This window comes from Bos taurus, chromosome 10, assembly GCF_002263795.3.
Source record: "Bos taurus isolate L1 Dominette 01449 registration number 42190680 breed Hereford chromosome 10, ARS-UCD2.0, whole genome shotgun sequence".
NCBI classification, from domain to species: Eukaryota; Metazoa; Chordata; class Mammalia; order Artiodactyla; family Bovidae; genus Bos; species Bos taurus.
In genome coordinates, this window is record NC_037337.1 from 84,782,878 (window position 1) to 84,804,499 (window position 21,622).

Below are 21,622 nucleotides of genomic sequence, written 5' to 3' on the forward strand. Positions count from 1 at the left end.
ATTAAGTCTTTAGGACATTTTGAGTTTGAGTTATTTTTGTGTGTGGTGTGAGGGAGTGTTTTAACTTCACTGATTTATATGTGGCTGTCCAGCTTTCCTAACACCACTTCCTGAAAAGACTGTCTTTTCTCCAATGTATATTCTTGCCTCCTTTGTCAAAGATTAATTGACCATAGGTGTACGCATTTATTTCTGGGTTCTCTATTCTGTTCCACTGATCCATATGTCTGATCCATTTTACGCTGATCCACGGATCCATTTTACGCCAATACCATGTTGTTTTAACTACTGTTAAACAACTATTACTACTGTAGCTTTGTAGTACTGTCTGAAGTTGGGAGGGGGGTCATGGTTAATGCCTCCAGCTTTGTTCTTTTTCCTCAGGATTGCCTTGGCAATTCTGGGTCTTCTCTGGTTCCACATAAGTTTTAGGAGTATGTGTTCCACTTCTGTTAAAAATGTCATAGGTAATTTGATAGGAATTGCATCAAAATTTGTAGACTGCTTTGGGTAGTATGACCATTTTAACAATATTAATTCTTCCAACCCAAGAGCATGGGATATCATTTTATTTCTTGGAACTGTCTTCAATTTCCTTTATCCATGTTTTACTGTTCTCAGCATGTAAGTCTTTCACCTCTTTGGTCAGGTTTACTCCCAGGTATTTTATCTTTTTTGATGCAATTTTAAGCAGGATTCTTTTTTTTTTTAACTTGTTCTTTCTGCTATTTCACCGTTAGTGTAAAGAAATGGAACAGATTTCTGTATGTTAATATTGCATCCTGCACCTTGCTGAACTCATTTATCAGTTCTAAAAGTTTCTGTGTGGACTTTTTAGGGTTTTCTATATAAAGCATCATGTCATCTGCATATGATGACTATTAACCTCTTCCCTTCCAATTTGGAAAAATGAATACAGAATTTCAAAGTGTTTCCAAAAGATTTTATTCTATCATCTTTATCAACTCAACTGGTCACATACAGGTATTTATGACAAGGGGGCGGGGAGAGGGGGAAAGGAGGGAAGACTTGATGAAAAGACTTGGTAAAAAGAAGAAAATAAAAGTATCTCACATGGACTGACTCAGTCACATAATCTATTTTAGAAATGTGGAGATGGAAATCAGCCTTCTGTCTATTAGAAAAACATGCCAATTGAAAAAAACATTATTAAAAATGTCTCTTTTCCTCTCTGAGACACTACCTCACAGAAGAACTGCAGCTGATTTATGCTTTAATGGCTAAAATATTTGACACTGTGACTTCTTTGTCTGTATGCCTTTTCCAAACTCCCTCTGAGTCAAGGACTTTTATTCACAAAAATGTAGCTTAGAAAAACTAGTGTGTAGAATTTCATTCTTGGATGAATTACGTCATTTTTCGTTTTCTTGAAAAAAAAAAAAATTTAAAAGTAAATTATCCCTCTGCTTTCATACTGTTATCCATGAGAATTGTAGAGCTCTGATGTGAGAGACTACATAGTCAGCAGTTCTCAACATTAACAAACAGTGACAGTCATTAATTTATAAGAAGCTATAAGGCACATTATCACATACACATAGCCTATGTTATAGGCAAATAAAGAATGCAGATGTGCACAACATACATCAAACCTTGTTCAGGGGCTTTAATCAAAAAGAAGTAGCTAAATTAAAATGGACTATTTTTTATGTATAAATTTGGAGCACAATTACATTTGAACAATTGATCTAAACTAAGTATATATGGGAACTCCCCAGCATACCAGTGGTTGGGACTCCATGCTTTTACTGCTGAGCTGGGGTTCAATCCCCAGTCGCAGAACTAAGATCCTACAAGTCACTCAGCACAACCAAAAAAAAAAGAAAAAACTAAACTAAGCATATGGGTTAAATCTAATCACTTAAATTTAAAGCTTAAAATAGATTAAAATGATTGAACATTAAGTTTTACAGTGTGAAGCAGCTTTGAAATGAAACACTGAGTATGCAGAAGACTGTCACACTCAAGCTGTAAAATTGTAAGCAACAGAAAATATTTCATCTCCTGGGATAAATAGAATTTTTACAGCTAAGAGAAGTTGGTATGACCAATACATAAGTCCTCAGGCACCAAACATCTATCAAAAACTTGACTCCTTTTCAAGAGAAGATATTTAACTTGCAGTGTTTCAAAGAAAAATTAACTAAGGAAAACACCCAAGAAATTCAGATTAAAAACTTCAACATTCAGTTGTTATCTAACCAATAACACCAAGAGCAGCAGCAAATATTTATTGTGTACTCACTATGTGCTCGGAGAAGGCGATGGCACCCTACTCCAGTACTCTTGCCTAGAAAATCCCATGGACGGAGGAGCCTGGTAGGCTGCAGTCCATGGGGTCGCTAACAGTCAGACACGACTGAGCGACTTCACTTTCACTTTTCACTTTCATGCATTGGAGAAGGAAATGGCAACCCACTCCAGTGTTCTTGCCTGGAGAATCCCTGGGACGGGAAGCCTGGTGGACTGCTGTCTATGGGGTCGCACAGAGTCGGACACGACTGAAGCGACTTAGCAGCAGCAGCAGCACTATGTGCTAGTGGTGTGTTTTTCATATAATGTATCTACTCATTTAATTTTCACGTGTGCTAAGTCACTTCAGTCCTGTCCGACTCTTTACTACCCCATGGACTGTATCCCATCAGGTTCCTCTGTCCATGGGATTCTCCGGCAAGAATACCGGAGTGGATTGCTGTGACCTCCTTCAGGGGATCTTCCCGACCCAGGGATTGAACCCACGTCTCTTACATCTCCTGCATTGGCAGGCGGGTTCTTTACCACGAGCACTACCTGGGAAGCCCTAACTTAATTTTCATAACCTATACTAATTCAAGTTCTCATTTTATAGATGAAAAAACTGAGGCACAGAGAGGTTAAGTAATTTCTTTTTAAATTTTTTAATTGACATATAGTTGATTTAAACTGTTTCAGGTGCAGTACAAAGTGATTCAATTTACACACACACACACACACACACACACACACACACACACACACACATATGGGGGCTTCCTGGCCTCCCAGCTTCCCAGGTGACACTAATGGTAAAGAATCCGCCTGCCAATACAGGTTAGATGTAAGAGATGCCGGTTTGATCCCTGGGTCAGCAAGATCCCCAGGAAGAGGGCATGGCAACCCACTCTAGTATTCTTGCCTGGAGAAGCCCATAGAGCCTGGCAGGCTGCAGTCCATGGGGTCACACAGAGTCGGACACAACTGAAGTGACTTAGTGCGTGCACGTGCACGCATACACATCACACACACATAGACTCTTTTTCAGATTCTTCTCCCTCATAGGTTATTACAAAATACTTAGTATAGTTTTCTGTGCTATACAGCAGGTCCTTGTTGGTTAACTTTTTTATATTAATATATAGTAGTGTATATATGTCAATCCCAAACTCCTAATTTATCCTGGACCCACTTTCTCCTTTGGTAACTGTAAATCTGTTACCTATATCTGTGCTTCTACTTCTGTTTGATACATAAGTTCATTAAAAAAAAATTTGTTTTTAAAGATTCCATATATAAGCAATATAATGTTATTTGTCTTTTTCTTTCTGGCTTACTTTACTTAGTGTGATAATCTCCAGGTCCATCCATGTTGCTGCCAATGGCTTTATTTCATTCTTTATTTATGGCTGTGCTGGGTCTTCATTGCTGTGCACGGGCTTTCTTCAGTTGCAGTGAGTGGGTGCTACTCTTCACTGAAGTGCAAAGGCTTCTCATCACAGTGGCTTCTCTCGCTGAGGAACACAGGCTCCATGCTTGCAGGCTTCAGATGTTACAGCCCATAGGCTTCAGAAGTTGTGGCATACAGGCTGAGTTGCTCCAAGGCATTTGGGCTCTTCCTGGATCAGGGATTGAACCTGGGCCTCCTACACTGGCAGGCGGATTCTTATCCATTATGTCAACAGGTAATTTCTCTTTCTTTCTTTCTTTTTAATTTGGCTGCACCAGGTCTTACTTGCAGCACATGAACTCTTATTTGTGGCACGTGGGATCTAGTTCCTTGACAAGGGATCAAACCTAGGCCCCTTGCATTGGGAATGTGGAGTCTTAGCCAATGGGCCAACCAGGGAAGTCCCTATTTCATTCTTTTTTATGGCTAATATTCCATTGTATACACATACCACATCTTCTTTATCCATTCATCAAAGGGTAAGTAATTTTTAAGAGAGATCACACAATTAATAATAACTGGCATAGACCAAACACAAATTCAGGTAGTTTGGCTTAAAAATGTACACTTTTACAAAAGCCTAGATGCCTCTCCAGGATTTTATAACAGAGCCACTGAAGCACAGGAAGCAGGAAAGTGACATAACTATATTTACAATTTAGAAAGATCACTACTGCTGCTGCTGCTGCTAAGTCGCTTCAGTCATGTCCGACTCTGTGCGACCCCATAGACGGCAGCCCACCAGGCTCCCCCGTCCCTACTATGCACTAAGACAATAGTTTGGAAGGAAAACAAGATCAAAAGCAAAAAAAAAAAAAGGTCAAGAGCTCTTATAATGGTCTGAGGGAGAAAACAAAGATGAGGACTTGATTAAAGCAGTGGCAGCAGGAAAAAATAACACAAAATGAGAGGACAGTGAAGATCATATACGATATAGTGACTGTGGCTGACATTGTTAGCTGCTTACATGACAGTCATCCTTTCAACTGGTTTCCCTGCAAGAAGAGCTTGCCTCCTTGGTACAAGCTGAAAATACCAAATATTTGTTTTCTTGACTTTCAACTATAGATTTGACTTGATTCCATCTTAGCCAATGGAAAGTAATGGGAAGTCTCCATGTATCTGTCTGTAAAGAGCCGTCCCATTCTGATACAAAATGCATTTGTTCCCTTGGTCTTTACCGTTTGATAATCATGAGCGAGGACATAATTCTGTTTATTAACAGTATCTTTTTTTAATTAGCAGATAGAGTTGTAAGACAAGCTTTGAAACCTACTTTAATTACTGTTCTAATATTATTACACTTTCATAGGCACTAGTATATTTAAAAACACATGGCAGAGATCAAACCAGCTGGAGCTTCATTTGACTAATGTCTAGTAACTGCATTTCTATTTCGAGTAATTGTATAGTCTGTATTGCTTGTTCTCTAGAGTAGCTATGCCAGTCTTCAAAATCTAATTCTATAATCTCTCTCTCCACTCTTCTACACATGCCTTCACTTTTTATTTCTTTGAGAAAATATATCTTTAGAATAGAATCTCATCAATTTTGGGCCACCAACACCATAAATTAAAGTGCATTTGCCCTGTTTTCCACCTTTGCTCCTATTATAGAAGCAGCATCCTTCCTCCACTCTAGAACTAATCCACTCTCTCCATGCTTCTTTGTGGAGACCTTTATGCTCAGGTCTCTACTATTTTAAAAACAAAATTCAACACAAAATCAAGCCACTGGTGATTTACACACTTTAAATCAGTAAACTTCACTTTATGCAAATTATATCTAATAAATCTGTTTTTAAAAAATCAAAACAAAATATACACATAGTTTTTCAACTTCACACTCCTTTTGTTACTCTGCCTTTCTAGTCTCCTTTGAAGACACATTTCCTGAAAAACAAAATTTAACTGCCTTACTGAGGTATAACTGACATACAACAAAATACACACTTTTAAAGTACACAATCTGCTGAGTTTTTTTTTTGTTTTTGTTTTTTTTTTAAATCTTCCAATTTTATTTTATTTTTAAACTTTACATAATTGTATTAGTTTTGCTCTGCTGAGTTTTTTAATCAAATATATAACTGAGAAACCATCATCACAATCAGCCATTATCACCAAAAGTTTTCTTCTACCTCTTGCAATACTTCCCCCCCTTTAACCCTTCTCCCATCACATAAACTTGTCTGACAAACTTCTGGGATTAGTAATCTCTAGATTTGTTATCTCCTTATTTTGCATCCGTCCACTCAACATAGATTCCATCCCCATGACTCCACTCTAAATCACCAACACCTTCAAACATTTAATCTAATGAAGTTTCATTTCTTACTTGATTTCTTTACAGCATTTTTCTTCCTTGAAAATCTTGGTGTCTGAGACTACATTATCCTGGTTTCTCGTCTCTCTGGCTACTCATTCTTATTTTCCTTTGAAGATACTCATTTATACTGCCTGTCCTTTCTATATTTGTCCCAGGCCACCTTCTCTTCTCACTTAGGCAATCTCACTGACACATGATTCTAATGATGATTTATATATAGCTATATATATATTATTTGAGGATTCCATTTCCAAACTCACCTACTCACTAAAATTTGTAACCTCAAAATCAAAGCTCATGGTGCTTTTGGTCAGTGGGGATATGCACGTGCAACTCTCATATGTACCTCAAAAGCAACTCATCTCTATCCCCAAATATGGTCTCCCTCAGTGAGCATGCCCACCACCCTACTAGCTGCCTATATGGGAAACTTTTCATACCAATCCAATACTAGTTTAGAATTCATGGTTTCTAAGGCAAGCCCAGATATCATTTGCCCAGTATGACTGAGAAAATGCATCTATCTCTAGGTTATAGGGGAAAAAATTTCAGGTTTTGATTCTACCCTAGGTCACCTGCATGTAAGTGTGTGGGATAGGGTGGGATGGGATGGGTTGGAAGGAAGGCAGGTTAAGGGAGGCACACACAGCAGAGAAGATGAACATCTTGAAAGGATTTCAAAAGACCATTTGGAAAAGACCAAACAAAAACACTCTAAATAAGCTGCCCTAGATATTGTATATGCATGTTAAGTTGCTTCAGTCGTGTAAGACTCTCTGTGACCTTAAGGACCGTAACCTGCCAGGCTCCTCTGTCCATGGGATTTCCCAGGCAAGAATACTGGAGAAGGTTGGCATTTCCTCCTCCAGGGGGTCTTCCCAACCCAAGGATTGAACCCACGTCTCTTATGTCTCCTGCACTGGCAGTCAGGTTATTTACCACTAGCACCACTTGGGAAGTCCTTCTAAGATATAAATTTTATATCTTCTGTGCTTACCTCTAAAATACATCCCAACCAGCAATTTCTTACCACAAATGAGAACTACACAGAAAGATACTGAGCCTATTTATCTTACATAAAATACTTTAAAGCTAATGTATTTTGTAGCCAATTAAAAGTGCTTCAATTAACTTTACTATAATTATTTTAACCTCTCAGAATCCTATGAATGAGGTTTAAATATATATATATATGTGCTAATTATAAATATGATACATATTCATGATAAAAAAAAAATGCCACTAATTCCAAAGGACATATATTCAAAAGTGAACAAATCACCAATTCTTTACTATCAGAGTTCGGAATTACCTGTGTTGTCTTTTTACAGATATTTCTTACATATATGTGAGCATATACATATTTTCTTTTCTTAAAATTAATTATTTATTTATTTTTGGCTGCACTGGGTTTTAGTTGCAGCACGTGGGTTCTCTAGTTGTGGCAAATGGTCTTAGTTACCCCATGGCATGTGGGATCCTCGTTACTCAACCAGTGATCCAACCCACATCCCCCGCATTGGAAGGTGGATTCTTAACCACTGGACCACCAGGAAGTTTTAATTTTTTTTCTGTTTAACTATAAATAGAATCATTCCATATAAACTGTTCTGTACCTTGCCTTTATCACTTAATGATACCCTAAAATATTCTGCATAAGCACATGCAGAGAACTTTCTTTCAGTATTTCCTTCCAAGGAGCAAGCATCTTTTAATTTTATGGCTGCAGTCACCATCTGCAGTGATTTTGGAGCCCCCAAAATAAAGTCTCTCACTGTTTCCCCATCTATTTGCCATGAAGTGATGGGATGCCATGATTTTTGTTCCCTGAATGTTGAGTTTTAAGCCAACTTTTTCACTCTCCTCTTTCACTTTCATCAAGAGGCTCTTTAGTTCTTCTTCACTTTCTGCCATAAGGGTGGTATCATCTGCCTATTGATATTTCTCCCGGCAAACTTGATTCCAGCTTGTGCCTCATCCATCCCTGCATTTCACATGATATATTCTGCATATAAGTTAAATAAGCAGGGTGACAATATACATCCTTGATGTATTCCTTTTCTGCTTTGGAACCAGTCTGTTGTTTCACATCCAGTTCTAACTGTTGCTTCTTGACTTGCATACAGATTTCTCAGGAGGCAGGTAAGGTGGTTTGATATTCCCATCGGTTGAAGAATTTTCCAGTTGTGATTCACACAAAGGCTTTGGAGTAATCAATAAAGCAGAAGTAGATGTTTTTCTGGAACTCTCCTGCTTTTTCGATGATCCAATGGATGTTGGCAATTTGATCTCTGGTTCCTCTGCCTTTTCTAAATCTGTTTAATAGCCATGTCAAAAAGTCTACAAATAATAAATGCTGGAAAGGGCACCAAGAAAAAGGAACCACCTTACACTGTTACTGGGAATGTAAACTGGTGCAGCCACTAAGGAGAACAGTATGGAGGTTTCTTAAAAAACTAGAATCAGAGCTACCACGTGATCCTGCAATTCCACTCCTAGGCATATATAAGGAGAAAACTATAATTCAAAAAGATACACACACCTTAATGTTCATAGCAGCACTATTTACAATAGCCAAGACATAGAAATAACCCAAGTGTCCATCGATAGGTGAATGGATAAAGAAGATGTGATATATACACAATATGGACTATTACTCAGCCATAACTTAGCGTTACCAAAGGGGAAAGGGGAAGGCGGGGAGAGTTAGGAGTTTGGAATCAAAATACGTACACTACTATATATAAAATACATAACAACAAGGACCTACTGTATATATAGCACAAGGAACTATATTCAGCATCTTGTAATAACCTATAATAGAAGAGAATGTAAACAAAGAATGCATAGCTGAATCACTTAGATGTACACTTGAAACCAACATAACATTGTATATCAGGTATATTTCAAAAAAACTTTTTGAAAAGAGAAAAAAAGTAAATAAAAAGCACTTATCTCAGTCTGTAATCATGTATTAGTAACACAGATATCAAATTAAAAGTCTCTCCCCCATAAGGAGACTATAAACGCCACAGAGCGAGAACTGTGTCTTATTTGCTTACCACTTAACATCTGTCTGGCACATAGCAGGAGTTCAAAAAAATTTATAAATATGTGAAGACAGATCTACCTTATTCTTTTTTTAAGTGTCAAAGGATTCCCCTCAACAGATGTCATTTCTTTATCTAGTCTCAGAATGATGTTTAACTGAGTTTCCACATTTTTACTATTATAAACAAATTGCTAGAATGACCACTCATACCGGTATATATCTATAGATGTAATTCTCAAATGTAAAATTGCTAGTCAAATGAAAAGTGCATTGAAAATTTTAACTGATATTTTCCAAATTGCCGTCCCATGAGGTTGCAAAGTATCCTCCAAGCAATCAGCAATGTGTAAGAGGATCCACTTCAACATATCAGGTTGGCCAAAAAGTTCATTTGGTTTTTTTCTGTAAGACGTTAAGGAACCCAATACTTAATACTTGATTTGTATAATCAAAATGAATCCACTGTTTGGCTGGATGTGAGGCACTAAAGAAGAGTGTTAGGTTTTATGTAAGAGAGGTGGGGTTTTTTTTTTTTTAATCTTAATATCATACTAACCACTTAAAATTAAACATTAAGTTTATTATTCCTATAAAAGAAGTTTCAGCAAGTAAGTTGCACAGACAAAGCTAAGTGATTAGGAAAATGCTTCATCACTGATGGACTATGGAAAATCTGTGTATTTTAAGAGTCATGTATTAAGTTCCCAGAGATTCTCAAAATCACTTTTCCAATCATAATGACTTTTTTTCTTTCTGAGGCTTTGGTCCATGTTTCATGCATAATACCAAGGCAGTAAAAAAGGAGAAAAATCACAATAAAAATATTCATACATAAGAATATACAAAAAATAGAGAAAAATGCTAACACTTCAAATTAAAGTTTCTTCTTCAAGATATTAACATTTTGGTGTAGTTCCTTCTATTTTTTCCTCCTCACACATCTCATAGCATATATAACTATTAATTGCTTCTTCTCACTGAACAGTGTAGCACGCACATTTATTTCTTCTATGACCTTAAATACAGATGATTCTTCTTCAGTCTCAAGTAGCAGTAACAAAAAGCACCTACAAGGCACCCCCTTCTCTAGATCTTCACTATGTTCTTAAACTCTTAAAGCTTCCATTTTCTGATGTGACAAATGAAAGCATTAGTTTAAATGAACTCAATTAAAAGTTACAAGATTAAGGATACCACTACAATACTGTAAAGTAATTAGCCTCCAATTAAAAATAAATAAATAAAAATATCTATTCAAATAGAAAAAAAAAAAGATTAAGGATAAAATCCTTTTTAACTCTTCTGATTTAAGACTTTATAGAACATACCAGGCCTGTATTTAAGAAAGCATATACTCACTTCCTTTGTTCCACAATTAGTAAGCATGTTCTGTTGAAAAAAACTTGATTCTTGATAATTCAGAATTTTTAGGTATTTCAGGATTAGTATTTTCATTAGAAGTGGTCTTATTTGTAGTGATTTCAAATTATATACCAGAAATTCTTATTTAAATATAATGAGAAGGCTTCCGGTGCAAGATGATAGAGTAGAAGGATGCGTGCTCATCTTCTCCTGCGAGAGCACCAAAATTGCAACTAGCTGTTGAACAACCATCAACAGGAGGACACTGTAAAAAGATACTAAAAAAAGATAATCTATATCCAAAGACAAAGAAGCAGCCACAGAAAGATGGTAGGAGGGGCACAATCACAATAAAATCAAATCCCACACCCTATGGATGGGTGACCCACAGACTACAGAACAATAATTCCAAGAAATTCTCCCACCACTGTGAAGGTTGTAAACCCCACGTAAGGCTTTACAGCCTGGGGATCTGACAAAGAGACTGGGAATCCTCAGGTAATCTGGTCTGGAGGGCAGAAAAGACTCTGATGCTGAAAGGGATTGGGGGCAGGAGGAGAAGGGGACGACAAAGGATGAGATGGCTGGATGGCATCACTGACTCAATGGACATGAGTCTGAGTCAACTCCGGGAGTTGGTGATGGACAGGGAGGCCTGGCGTGCTGTGATTCATGGGGTCGCAAAGAGTGGGACACAACTGAGCGAATGATCTGATCTGATCTGGATTTGATTATAGGATTTCCTTGATTACAGGACTTATTTTTACAGTCAACAAAAACAAGACTGGAAGCTAACTGTGGCTCAGATCATGAACTCCTTCTTGCAAAATTCAGACTTAAATTGAGGAAAGTAGGGAAAACCATTAGACCATTCAGGTATGACCTAAATCAAATCCCTTACGATTATACAATGGAAGTCACAAACAAATTCAAGGGATTAGATCTGATAGACAGACTGACGGAAGAACTATGGACTAAGGTTCATGACACTGTACAGGAGGCAGTGATCAAGACCATCCCCAAGAAAAAGAAATGCAAAAAGGCAAAATGTTTGTCTGAGGAGGCCTTACAAAGAGCTGAGAAAAGAAGAGAAGCTAAAGGCAAAGGAGAAAAGGAAAGATATACCCTTTTGAATGCAGTTCAAAAGAACAACTGGTTCCAAATTGGGAAAGGAGTACATCAAGGCTGTATATTGTCACCCTGCTTATTTAACTTATATGCAGAATACATCATGAGAAATGCTGGGCTGGATGAAGCACAAGCTGAAATCAAGATTGCCAGGAGAAAAATCAATAATCTCAGATACGCAGATGACACCACCATTATGGCAGAAGAGCCTCTTGAGGAAAGTGAAAAAGGAGAGTGAAACAGCTGGCTTAAAACTCAACATTAAAAATACAAAGATCACGGCATCTGGTCCCATCACTTCATGGCAAACAGATGGGGGAAACAATGGGAACAGTGAGAGACTTTATCTTTCGGGCTCACAAGATCACTGAAGGTGGTGACTGCAACCATGAAATTAAAAGACGCTTACTCCTTGGAAGGAAAGTTATGACCAACCTAGACAGTATATTAAAAAGCAGAGACATTATTTTGCTGACACAGGTCCATCTAGTCAAAGCTATGGTTTTTCCAGTAGTCAGGCATGGATGTGAGAGTCTGACTATAAAGAAAGCTGAGCACTGAAGAAGTGATGCTTTTGAACTATGGTGTTGGAGAAGACTCTCAAGAGTCCCTTGGACTGCAAGGAGATCCAACCAGTCCGTCCTAAAGGAAATCAGTCCTGAGTATTCATTGGAAGGACTGATGCTGAAGTTGAAACTCCAATATTTTGGCCACCTGTGTGAAGAGCTGACTCATTTGAAAAGATCCTGACGCTGGGAAAGATTGAGGGCAGGAGGAGAAGGGGATGACAGAGGATGAGACGGCTGGATGGCATCACCGACTCAATGGAGATGAGTTTGAGTAAGCTCCAGGAGTTGGTGATGGACAGGGAGGCCTGGCGTGCTGCAGTCCATGGGGTAGCAAAGAGTTGGACACAACTGAGTGACCAAACTGAACTGATTGTGAAAACCAATAAACAAATCTTTTACTATTGTGATTATGTCACTACTACTCACTTAATACTACTGTATCATGATTCGTCAAGAGAAAAATAATAGAATTCTGTGTCACCAAAACTAGGATCTATTAAGAGAAACCTTTTAAAATCACTTTTTAAAACCTAGATGCATATGAGAAGTATCTTGAAATCTTCTGAGAACTACAAATGCTTTGTATTGCTTTTTTTCTCCAGAGCTCCAGATATGTTTCTAACGAGCAGATGCGTTTAAAATCAACTGGACTATATGATGATCTTTTACTTTTACCTAGTTTGTTTCACTTTTTCTATTTCATATTCAGTGCCCACATTTCCTTTAGTTTATGTTCTCTGATTTCTTCCATCTCTTCTCTTCTTGTTGACTGTTCTTTCTCAAGCTTTTATCAAGTGTAGTAGAAAAGCTTTTATATACATATATATAAATATGTATAATATATATATTTTAGAGAACATGAATTTTTGCCTAATTAAAAAATTATGACATTTTTGATTCCACTTGTTTGACTTAGTATAAATAGAATGCTATATTTCTAATTAAAAAATAGATATGCAACAAGCAACAAAGGTTGACTGTATATCATAAGAAACTATAGTCAGTATCTTGTAATAACTTATGGTGGAAAATAGTTTAAAAAATAATATATGCATATTTGTATAACTGAACCACCTTGCTGTGCACCTGAAACAATGTAAGTCAATAAAGCATATATATTAAAAAAATAATAAATATAAGGAGAAAAATAATTAATTATAATCTATTTTCTTCGAATTCTGTCATTGAAGCAGAATATAAAGAGATTAGCTTTTGAAGTGTTTTAACTGTCCTAATTAATGGAATTTCACATACAATAAACTGTCAGTTTTTTCCCACATAGAGATTTATAGAAATATGAAGTCTTACCTTGACTGGGAAGCTACATTTTCCAGAACGAACTCCTTCTTCATCTGTCTGCCACTGATGTGGACGACTGGCCTCTGGAACATAAACATCTTTCTTTCTCCTAAAACTCTGCCGTAGTTTATTCATTTTAATTTTTACAAGCTGTAAAAGAAATATGAAAAGGAAGTTACTACCTTCTTACATGAGTTTGGGTGAACTCCGGGAGTTGGTGATGGACAGGGAGGCCTGGCATGCCGGGATTCATGGGGTCACAAAGAGTCGGACACGACTGAGCGACTGAACTGAACTGAACTGAAACTTCTCACATATTTAAAAGTTCAGATTATGATACTAATAAAAAACTATTATTCCAAATCAAAGGTTTTGTTTTAGGGGGAAATGAGCAATTAACATACTTCCTTTTAGAGTAACCCTAAGTTCAAACAAACAAATCATTTCACTTTTTTCAAAGACAATTATAATACTAGTTCTAGTAAAACAACAATAACCTCTTGTAGGATCTGAAGAGATGTTATTCTAAGAACTTTCAAGCACTTTAATTGTAATAAACCAATGACTATTTCTACTAATCTACCTCTCAAATCCATTTTAACTACTGAATAAAGAAATTTGTACATCTAGGCCAAATTATAAACTGCTAACAATTTCTGAAAATATTCTGAAAGCTTTTATCTTTATCAGGAAAAAATCATTCTGAAACACTGAAATTTGGGAATCTTTTTGGTTTAAACTACAGTGTTTTTGTTTTGTTACTGGAAGAGGCACTTCTCTAATGCTTTCAAAGGTACAGAAGAAATCACAAAACTACAGAGAAGGAAGACTTATCTAATAAGAAACAATAGAGCATTTAAGAGTCAATGAATAAACATAATGAATGTATCCCTTTATAGAGCAAATCTCAAAATCTGAAACCAATACCTTCAGTTTTCTGTTTAGGAGCATTGCTCATTCCTTCCATGAGGGATTTAAGCACCTCAACCAGCCTAAAAGGAGATCTTAACTTGAGAAAAGGATGTGACAAAGCTATATAAAGGAAACGTCTCTGCCAGGAATGTTAAATAACAAGGGATGGAACATTAATTCCCACATAACACCAATGAAAGACTTGAAAATCAAAGCCTGCATTCAGAGGAAAATCATTTTGTATTTTACAGTGCATAATGCCACAGCAGAACTATTACCAAATTAGCTAATTCACAGAGACAGGCCATTCTTACCACATATTTTCTTAAAAGGTAAAAATTCTGAGAGATGAATGATAAAATCTCTGGATTTTCTAAAAATGAATTTATTATTTCTCAATTAAAAGTTGATTTATAGAGTAGGTAAGGTGGATATTAAATAATCAAAGGACTGGATGGACAAAAGGTAATCCATTCCTTTGCTTTTAAGTAGATCACTTATTTCTAAACTACTTTAAATGAGAGTCTATCTTAATCTAATAGACTTCCAAAAAGAATTCCTTAACCTTCCTTGATAATATATCCTGTTATATACTTTCATATCACATTTCAAAAATATATACAAATACAAATATAAGAAAATAAAAAACATCCATATCCTTGCTCAAGGTGGCACTCTAAGAATCTTGAGACAAAAGTCCGTATGATGCCCCCTTTTTTTTTTTTAATTTTTATTTTATTTTTAAACTTTACATAATTGTATTAGTTTTGCCAAATATCAAAATGAATCCGCCACAGGCATACATGTGTTTTTCTTTTTAATTTCTTTCTCTTAGCAAAAAAAGACTATACACTTACCCAGCTGGCCAAGTCAAACACCTGAAAGTCACCTCTACTTTTATTCTTTCTCGGACCAATAACTATGGATTTATTTCCTTAGTATATCCTGAATTAATTTCCCCACCCACCATGTGAGTTTTACTATCCTTATTTTTGCTTATATCATTGCAAAAGCTTAACAACTTAATGGTCTCTCTGCTTCCAAGAGAGGTCTACTTCAATCTGCTCTCCTGACTAATGCCAGACAGAGCGCTTTCTAAAACACAAATCTGATCATTAATTACTCTGCTTAAAATCCTTTAATTGCTTCACATCACTTTTAAGGTAAAGTCCAAATTCCCAAGCATGGTGCAAACAGTCTTTTTTCATCTGGCTTCACCCACCAGCTCCATTCACATGCTAAGCTCCAGGCATACTCAACTACCCAAACTACTTTAAACAAGGCAGGCTATCTTTCAGAGCCTCTGTACATGTTCCTTCCTCTGCTTAGAAAGACCTTTCTCTATTTGCTTCTGGTTCAAGTTTACTCATTTTCAAAGAGTCAGCTCAGTCTTCACAGAAGCTAGCATTTTTTCTGAAAAGCCCCTATCTGGTCTGGGTCCTTTCATTTCATATGAGTCCCATGAATACCCTCTGCTTACCTCTATAACTACTCCTCAAACCTTATAGCAATTTTCTATTTCCTTTATGGAAGGTTGTATCTTATTTGTTCACGTTTACTTGTTTCAATAGTACCCTTGCGTCCTAATACAGTGCCTGTCATATATACAGCACACTATAAAGTTGAAGAAATGAAAAATACAATAGAGCCCATCCTATTAGATGGTATTTACAAGGTAGGATAAATGTGGACAGTAAGATCAGAGAATCATCGATGTTGAAAGAGACTGCATTTAATAGTAGGCCAACCTCCCACTAACAAAGGAACTACTTGGACAACTTCCCTGAAAGGAAGACATCCAGTGAAGTGAAGTTAAAGTCACTCAGTCATGTCCGACTCTTTGTGAGACCATGGACTGTAGTCCATGGAATTCTCCAGGCCAGAATACTGGAGTGGGTAACCCTTCCCTTCTCCAGGAGATCTTCCCAACCCAGGGATCAAACCCAGGTCTCCCACATTGCAAGCAGATTCTTTACCAGCTGATCCACAAGGGAAGCCCAAGAATACTGTAGTGGGTAGCCTATTCCTTCTCCAGCGCATCTTCCCAACCTAGGAATCGAACTAGGGTCTCCTGCACTGCAGGTAGATTCTCTACCAACTGAGCTATCAGGGAAGCCCTGATATCCAACCTCTGTCTAAATAGCACCAGTACAAATTTATTTGCTCTTTGTTGTTGTACCATTCTACTGACCAATAAAGATAACAGACTGGAAGTATCATCTGATTTGGGGGTCTAAATATCATGTTACTTTCAGTATTAAAATGGCTTGACATCAACATTTCTACAAAGAGAATTACATATCAGTGATTTTTGAACTATGCTTTAGGCGGCCCTAGAATTTCCACAGAGGAGTTCCTGGTACCACAGGTGTTTGGAAGGAAAGAGGAGGAGGTTAGAAGACTGACACAACTCTCAGGAGGGCTTTCAGTCCCTGTCACAGCTTCCAACAGAACAGCTTCTCCTTCTCTGACTTACATGTTGGGGCTCCATGTTAAAGTTTAAGGAAAGGGTTTCAGAGCTGGAAATTTTTTGAAAATTAGTGATATATCTGTAACTGTTCTAAAATAAACTTGGTAAAAAGAAAATAATCATAATATCTTGCTTGCTACTTCTTAATGTGTAACTACCACTGGCCTACAAAATAATCTAGCAATTAAGATAATAATTAATACAAGGGAGAAACCAAACATTCTATTTTTGGGTAATCTATGTATAATGATTTTGCTTACCAAAAAAAGGAAAAATAGAAAATGTTAATTCAAAGTAATGTTTACTACTGGCCCTCAATAAGGTTAAACTTGACTCCCAAATAAAGAAAATCATACCCCCCGTGGAAGTCCTGGTTGAAGAATACAAAGAATATATTTTTCTAAGTATAAAACCTGAGAACAAACTTATTTTGTCCTACAAACTAAATTAAAAAAAAAAATGATATCCCCATTCTACTGGATTTTAAGAGGTCACTGCGTACAACTTAACTGCCCAAATCAGCAAATCCTCTGGTTTATCCTCCTCATCTCTGTTTCTACCGATGCCTTTGAGGGCTTCCTCTACTTTCTCCCACCCACTGTAGATATTCCTCAAATAATTCTCCATTGGTGTTCTCTTTGCATTATCACTCTTGGAGAAATAATCAACACAAACTATTACCCCGATTAGGAGCATTTTCTAATTGTACTCTTAACTCTTCCTCTCTTACTTAAATTTCTATATTTGGGTGCACTGATACTGCCTCAATTGCATTAATTTAAAGTTAAATCCTCACCTCTTATCTCCTATTCCTCTGCTCTTCCTCCTCTGACCCAATTTGTTTGGGTTAGTAAAAACTGAAAACTTACCATGTGCTGGGCCCTGTTATGAATGCTAGTGGATACAGAAATTAATAAGACAACTAGCCTTTAGATGGCTCTCTTCCCTTTATAAAAGGTTCATTTCTGCACAACATGGAGAATGTAATAATAGCACTATATACAGTATCACCTAGAAGCAGTCTAGGTTCAGGAAACATTTCCTATAGGAGACACTGCCTGAGTTAAGTTTTAAAAGAACAAAAAATAGTCACATACTGTGGGAAGTAGGAGGGAAAAGATTATTTCAGGTAGAGGTAACATCATCAACAAAACATAGATTCAGGAAATCTATGAATTAACTGAGTCAACATGATGTAATTGTGCTTCAGGAAAGCACTCTGCCCAAGATGATAAGACTGTAAGCCAAGAATTAGCTACACTTTGTCAGGCAAGTTTAATAAACTAACCTATCTGGGCAAACAATTCATGCATCAGGGCAAACAGTTCTCCTCACATGATAACAGACTGCTCTTCTTGCTATGTCCATTAATTTTAAATATTGTGTCACAAACTTTGCCCATCTAAACCAGTTCCCCACTTTGAAGGACCTGCCTTAAACCATCGGAGTCCAGATCTCAAAACCCCAGAAATAACCTTTCCCAACTTCCCCTAACTACCAAGACTCTTTCATAGTGGTGTTCTCCCTTGCTGCAGTAAGTTTAATAAACTCAGTTTTGGTTGATCAACAGAATTCTCTTTGTGCGGAAAGTCAAAAGCAGGAATTAATTATAAAAGGTGAGGAAGAGAAAGAAATCAAAATATGACTCCTAAGTTTTAGGCCTCAGTAAGCTGGATAGAAGAATTCAGTGAACCGAACTGTTGAATTTGAGGGGTCTGTTTATCAGGCTGCCAGGTGGAGATGTGTATAAGCCTGAAGATCAGGGAAAAGACCAGGGCAACCATAAGCAGTTAGGATAGGTGAAACTTTTCTTGTGATGATCTCATTATTTTCCTAATTTTTTCTAATAGGTGTTAGTATATAATAAACAGAATTAAACCCAGCACACTCAACGTGAATAGAGAAATACACACCATATAATTGGCCAGTATGACTTGATATAGCCATACCAGTGATAAGTTTTTGCGATGCTTACATTCTAGATAGTAAACATTCACTGTGCTGAGTCCCTTGCCCAGGATCCATTCTGTGACCTCCCACAATGCAACAACTGTTTTAACAAAGTAGTAAGGCCAGTGATCAGTGCAAAGAAATAGGGGAACACAATAGAATGGGAAAGACTAGAGATCTCTTTAAGACAATTAGAGATACCAAGGGAACATTTCATGCAAAGATGGGCACAATAAAGGACAGAAATGGTATGGGCACAATAAAGGACAGAAATGGTATGGACCTAACAGAAGCAGAAGATATTAAGAAGTGGCAAGAATACACAGAAGAACTGTACAAAAAAGATCTTCACGACGCAGATAATCACGATGGCGTGATCACTCACCTAGGGCCAGACATCCTGGAGTCCAAAGTCATGGGGGCCCTAGGAAGCATCACTGCGAACAAAGCTAGTGGAGGTGATGGAATTCCAGTTGAGCTATTTCAAATCCTGAAAGATGATGCTGTGAAAGTGTTGCACTCAATATGCCAGCAAATTTGGAACACTCAGCAGTGGCCACAGGACTGGAAAAGGCCCGTTTTCATTCCAATCCCAAAGAAAGGCAATGCCAAAGAATGTTTAAACTACTACAATTGCACTCACCTTACACGCTAGTAAAGTAATGCTCAAAATTCTCCAAGCCAGGTTTCAACAGAACCTGAATCGAGAATTTCCAGATGTTTAAGCTGGTTTTAGAAAAGGAAGAGGAACCAGAGACCAAATTGCCAACATCCGCTGGATCATTGAAAAAGCAAGAGAGTTCCAGAAAAACATCTATTTCTGCTTTATTGACTATGCCAAAGCCTTTGTGTGGATCACAACAAACTGGAAAATTCTTCAAGAGATGGGAATACCAGACCACCTGACGTGCCTCTCGAGAAACCTGTATGCAGGTCAAGAAGCAACAGTTAGAACTGGACATGGAACAACAGACTGGTTCCAAATAGGAAAAGGAGTAAGTCAAGGCTATATATTGTCACCCTGCTTATTTAACTTATATGCAGAGTACACCATGAGAAATGCTGGGCTGGAAGAAGCACAAGCTGGAATCAAGACTGCTAGGAGAAATATAAATAACCTCACATATGCAAATGACACCACCCTTATGGCAGAAAGTAAAGAGGAACTTCACTTGATGAAAGTGAAAGGGGAGGGTGAAAAAGTTGGCTTAAAGCTCAACATTCAGAAAACAAAGATCATGGCATCCGGTCCCATCACTTCATGGCAAATAGATGGAGAAAGAGTGGAAACAGTAGCAGACTTCATTTTTGGGGGGCTCCAAAATCACTGCAGATGGTGATTGCAGCCATGAAATCAAAAGACGCTTGCTCCTTGGAAGAAAAGTTATGACCAACCTAGATAGCATATTAAAATGCAGAGACATTACTTTGCCAACAAAGGTCTGTCTAGTCAAGGCTATGGTTTTTCCAGTAGTCTTATATGGATGTGAGAGTTAGACCATAAAGCTGAACACCAAAGAATTGATGCTCTTGAACTGTGGTGTTGGAGAAGACTCAGGAGAGTCTCTGCAAGTCCCTGCAAGACTGCAAGGAGATCCAACCTGTCAATCCTAAAGGAAATCAGTGCCGAATATTCACTGGAAGGACTGATGCTGAAGCTGAAACTCCAATACTTTGGCCACCTGATGCGAAGAGCTGACTCATTGGAAAAGACCCTGATGCTGGGAAAGATTGAAGGCAAGAGGAGAAGGGGACGACAGAGGATGGGATGGCTGGAGGGCATCACTGACTCAATGGAGATGAGTTTGAGTAAACTCCGGGAGTTGGTGACGGACAGGGAGGCCTGGCGTGCTGCAGTCCATGGGTCACAAAGAGTCAGACACGACTGAGCAACTGAACTGAACTGAAGGCAGGTGAACATTCTGATCGGTCAGTAACAATGCAAGTCGGATTCCAAAAGTTCCATCTCTCTCAGGCACAGTTGCTGGCTTCCTCCAGGGTCCCCAGAGGGTTGGTCTGCCTTCATGTGCCTCTGCCTGGTCCTAGATAGGCACAGGAAGGATGGTATTACCATACTAACCAGCCCTCCACCCTGTCCACCACGGTCCTGCAGGCTGGCTCCATTGCCACAATGTTCCCCCAGTGAGATCTGGAATAGACTTGTTAGGGAAGACAGCACCTTTATCAGTGACACTAGCTGCCCCAGTAGTCAAAGAGACTAACTAGCTCATTAGACTGGATAAAAAAGCAAGACCCGACAATATGTTGCCTGTAATAAACCTACTTAAAATATAAAGACACAAAAAGGTTAAAAGTATAATGACAGAAAACAATATACCATATTAATACAAATCAAAAGAAAGTTGGAGTGGCTATATACTCCCATCACAATAATTAACAGAATAAGGAAGAAAATAAAAAAGGAGATGTACAGCAAGACTTGAGCCACAGTATCAATCAACAAGATCTGACTGACATTTATAGAACATTCTACCCAATGACAACAGAGTACACATTCTTCTCAAGTGCATATGGAACATTTACCAACATAGACCATATTCTGGGCCATAGAACAAGTCTTAAATTTAGAAGGTTCCAAGTCATGCAAAGTATGATCTCTGACCACAAAGGAATTAAATCACGAAATATTTGGAAACTAGATAATGCATTTCAAAATAGCCCATGGGTCAAAGTAGAAATCAAAAAGGAATTCAGAAAGTATTTTGAACTGAATGAAAACACAATATATCAAAATTTATGGGATGTCACAAAAGCAGAACTTAGAAACTTACAGCACTAAACCAGTGGTTCTCAACCAGATGTGGGGAGGAATCCTCTACATTTGACAATAC

The 21,622-nt window shown here is 37.6% G+C and overlaps 1 protein-coding gene across 1 annotated transcript in view; it reads right to left on the reverse strand.

Annotated features, from left to right (window-relative positions):
• The window catches only part of NUMB (NUMB endocytic adaptor protein), a gene marked incomplete at its 5' end in the record, with an annotated part of 117,189 nt that overhangs the window by 43,209 nt on the left and 52,358 nt on the right, over positions 1-21,622 (reverse strand). The window contains 1 exon segment of the mRNA NM_001101951.1: positions 13,448-13,588. Within this exon segment, the coding sequence (NP_001095421.1) occupies positions 13,448-13,573 (126 nt within the window).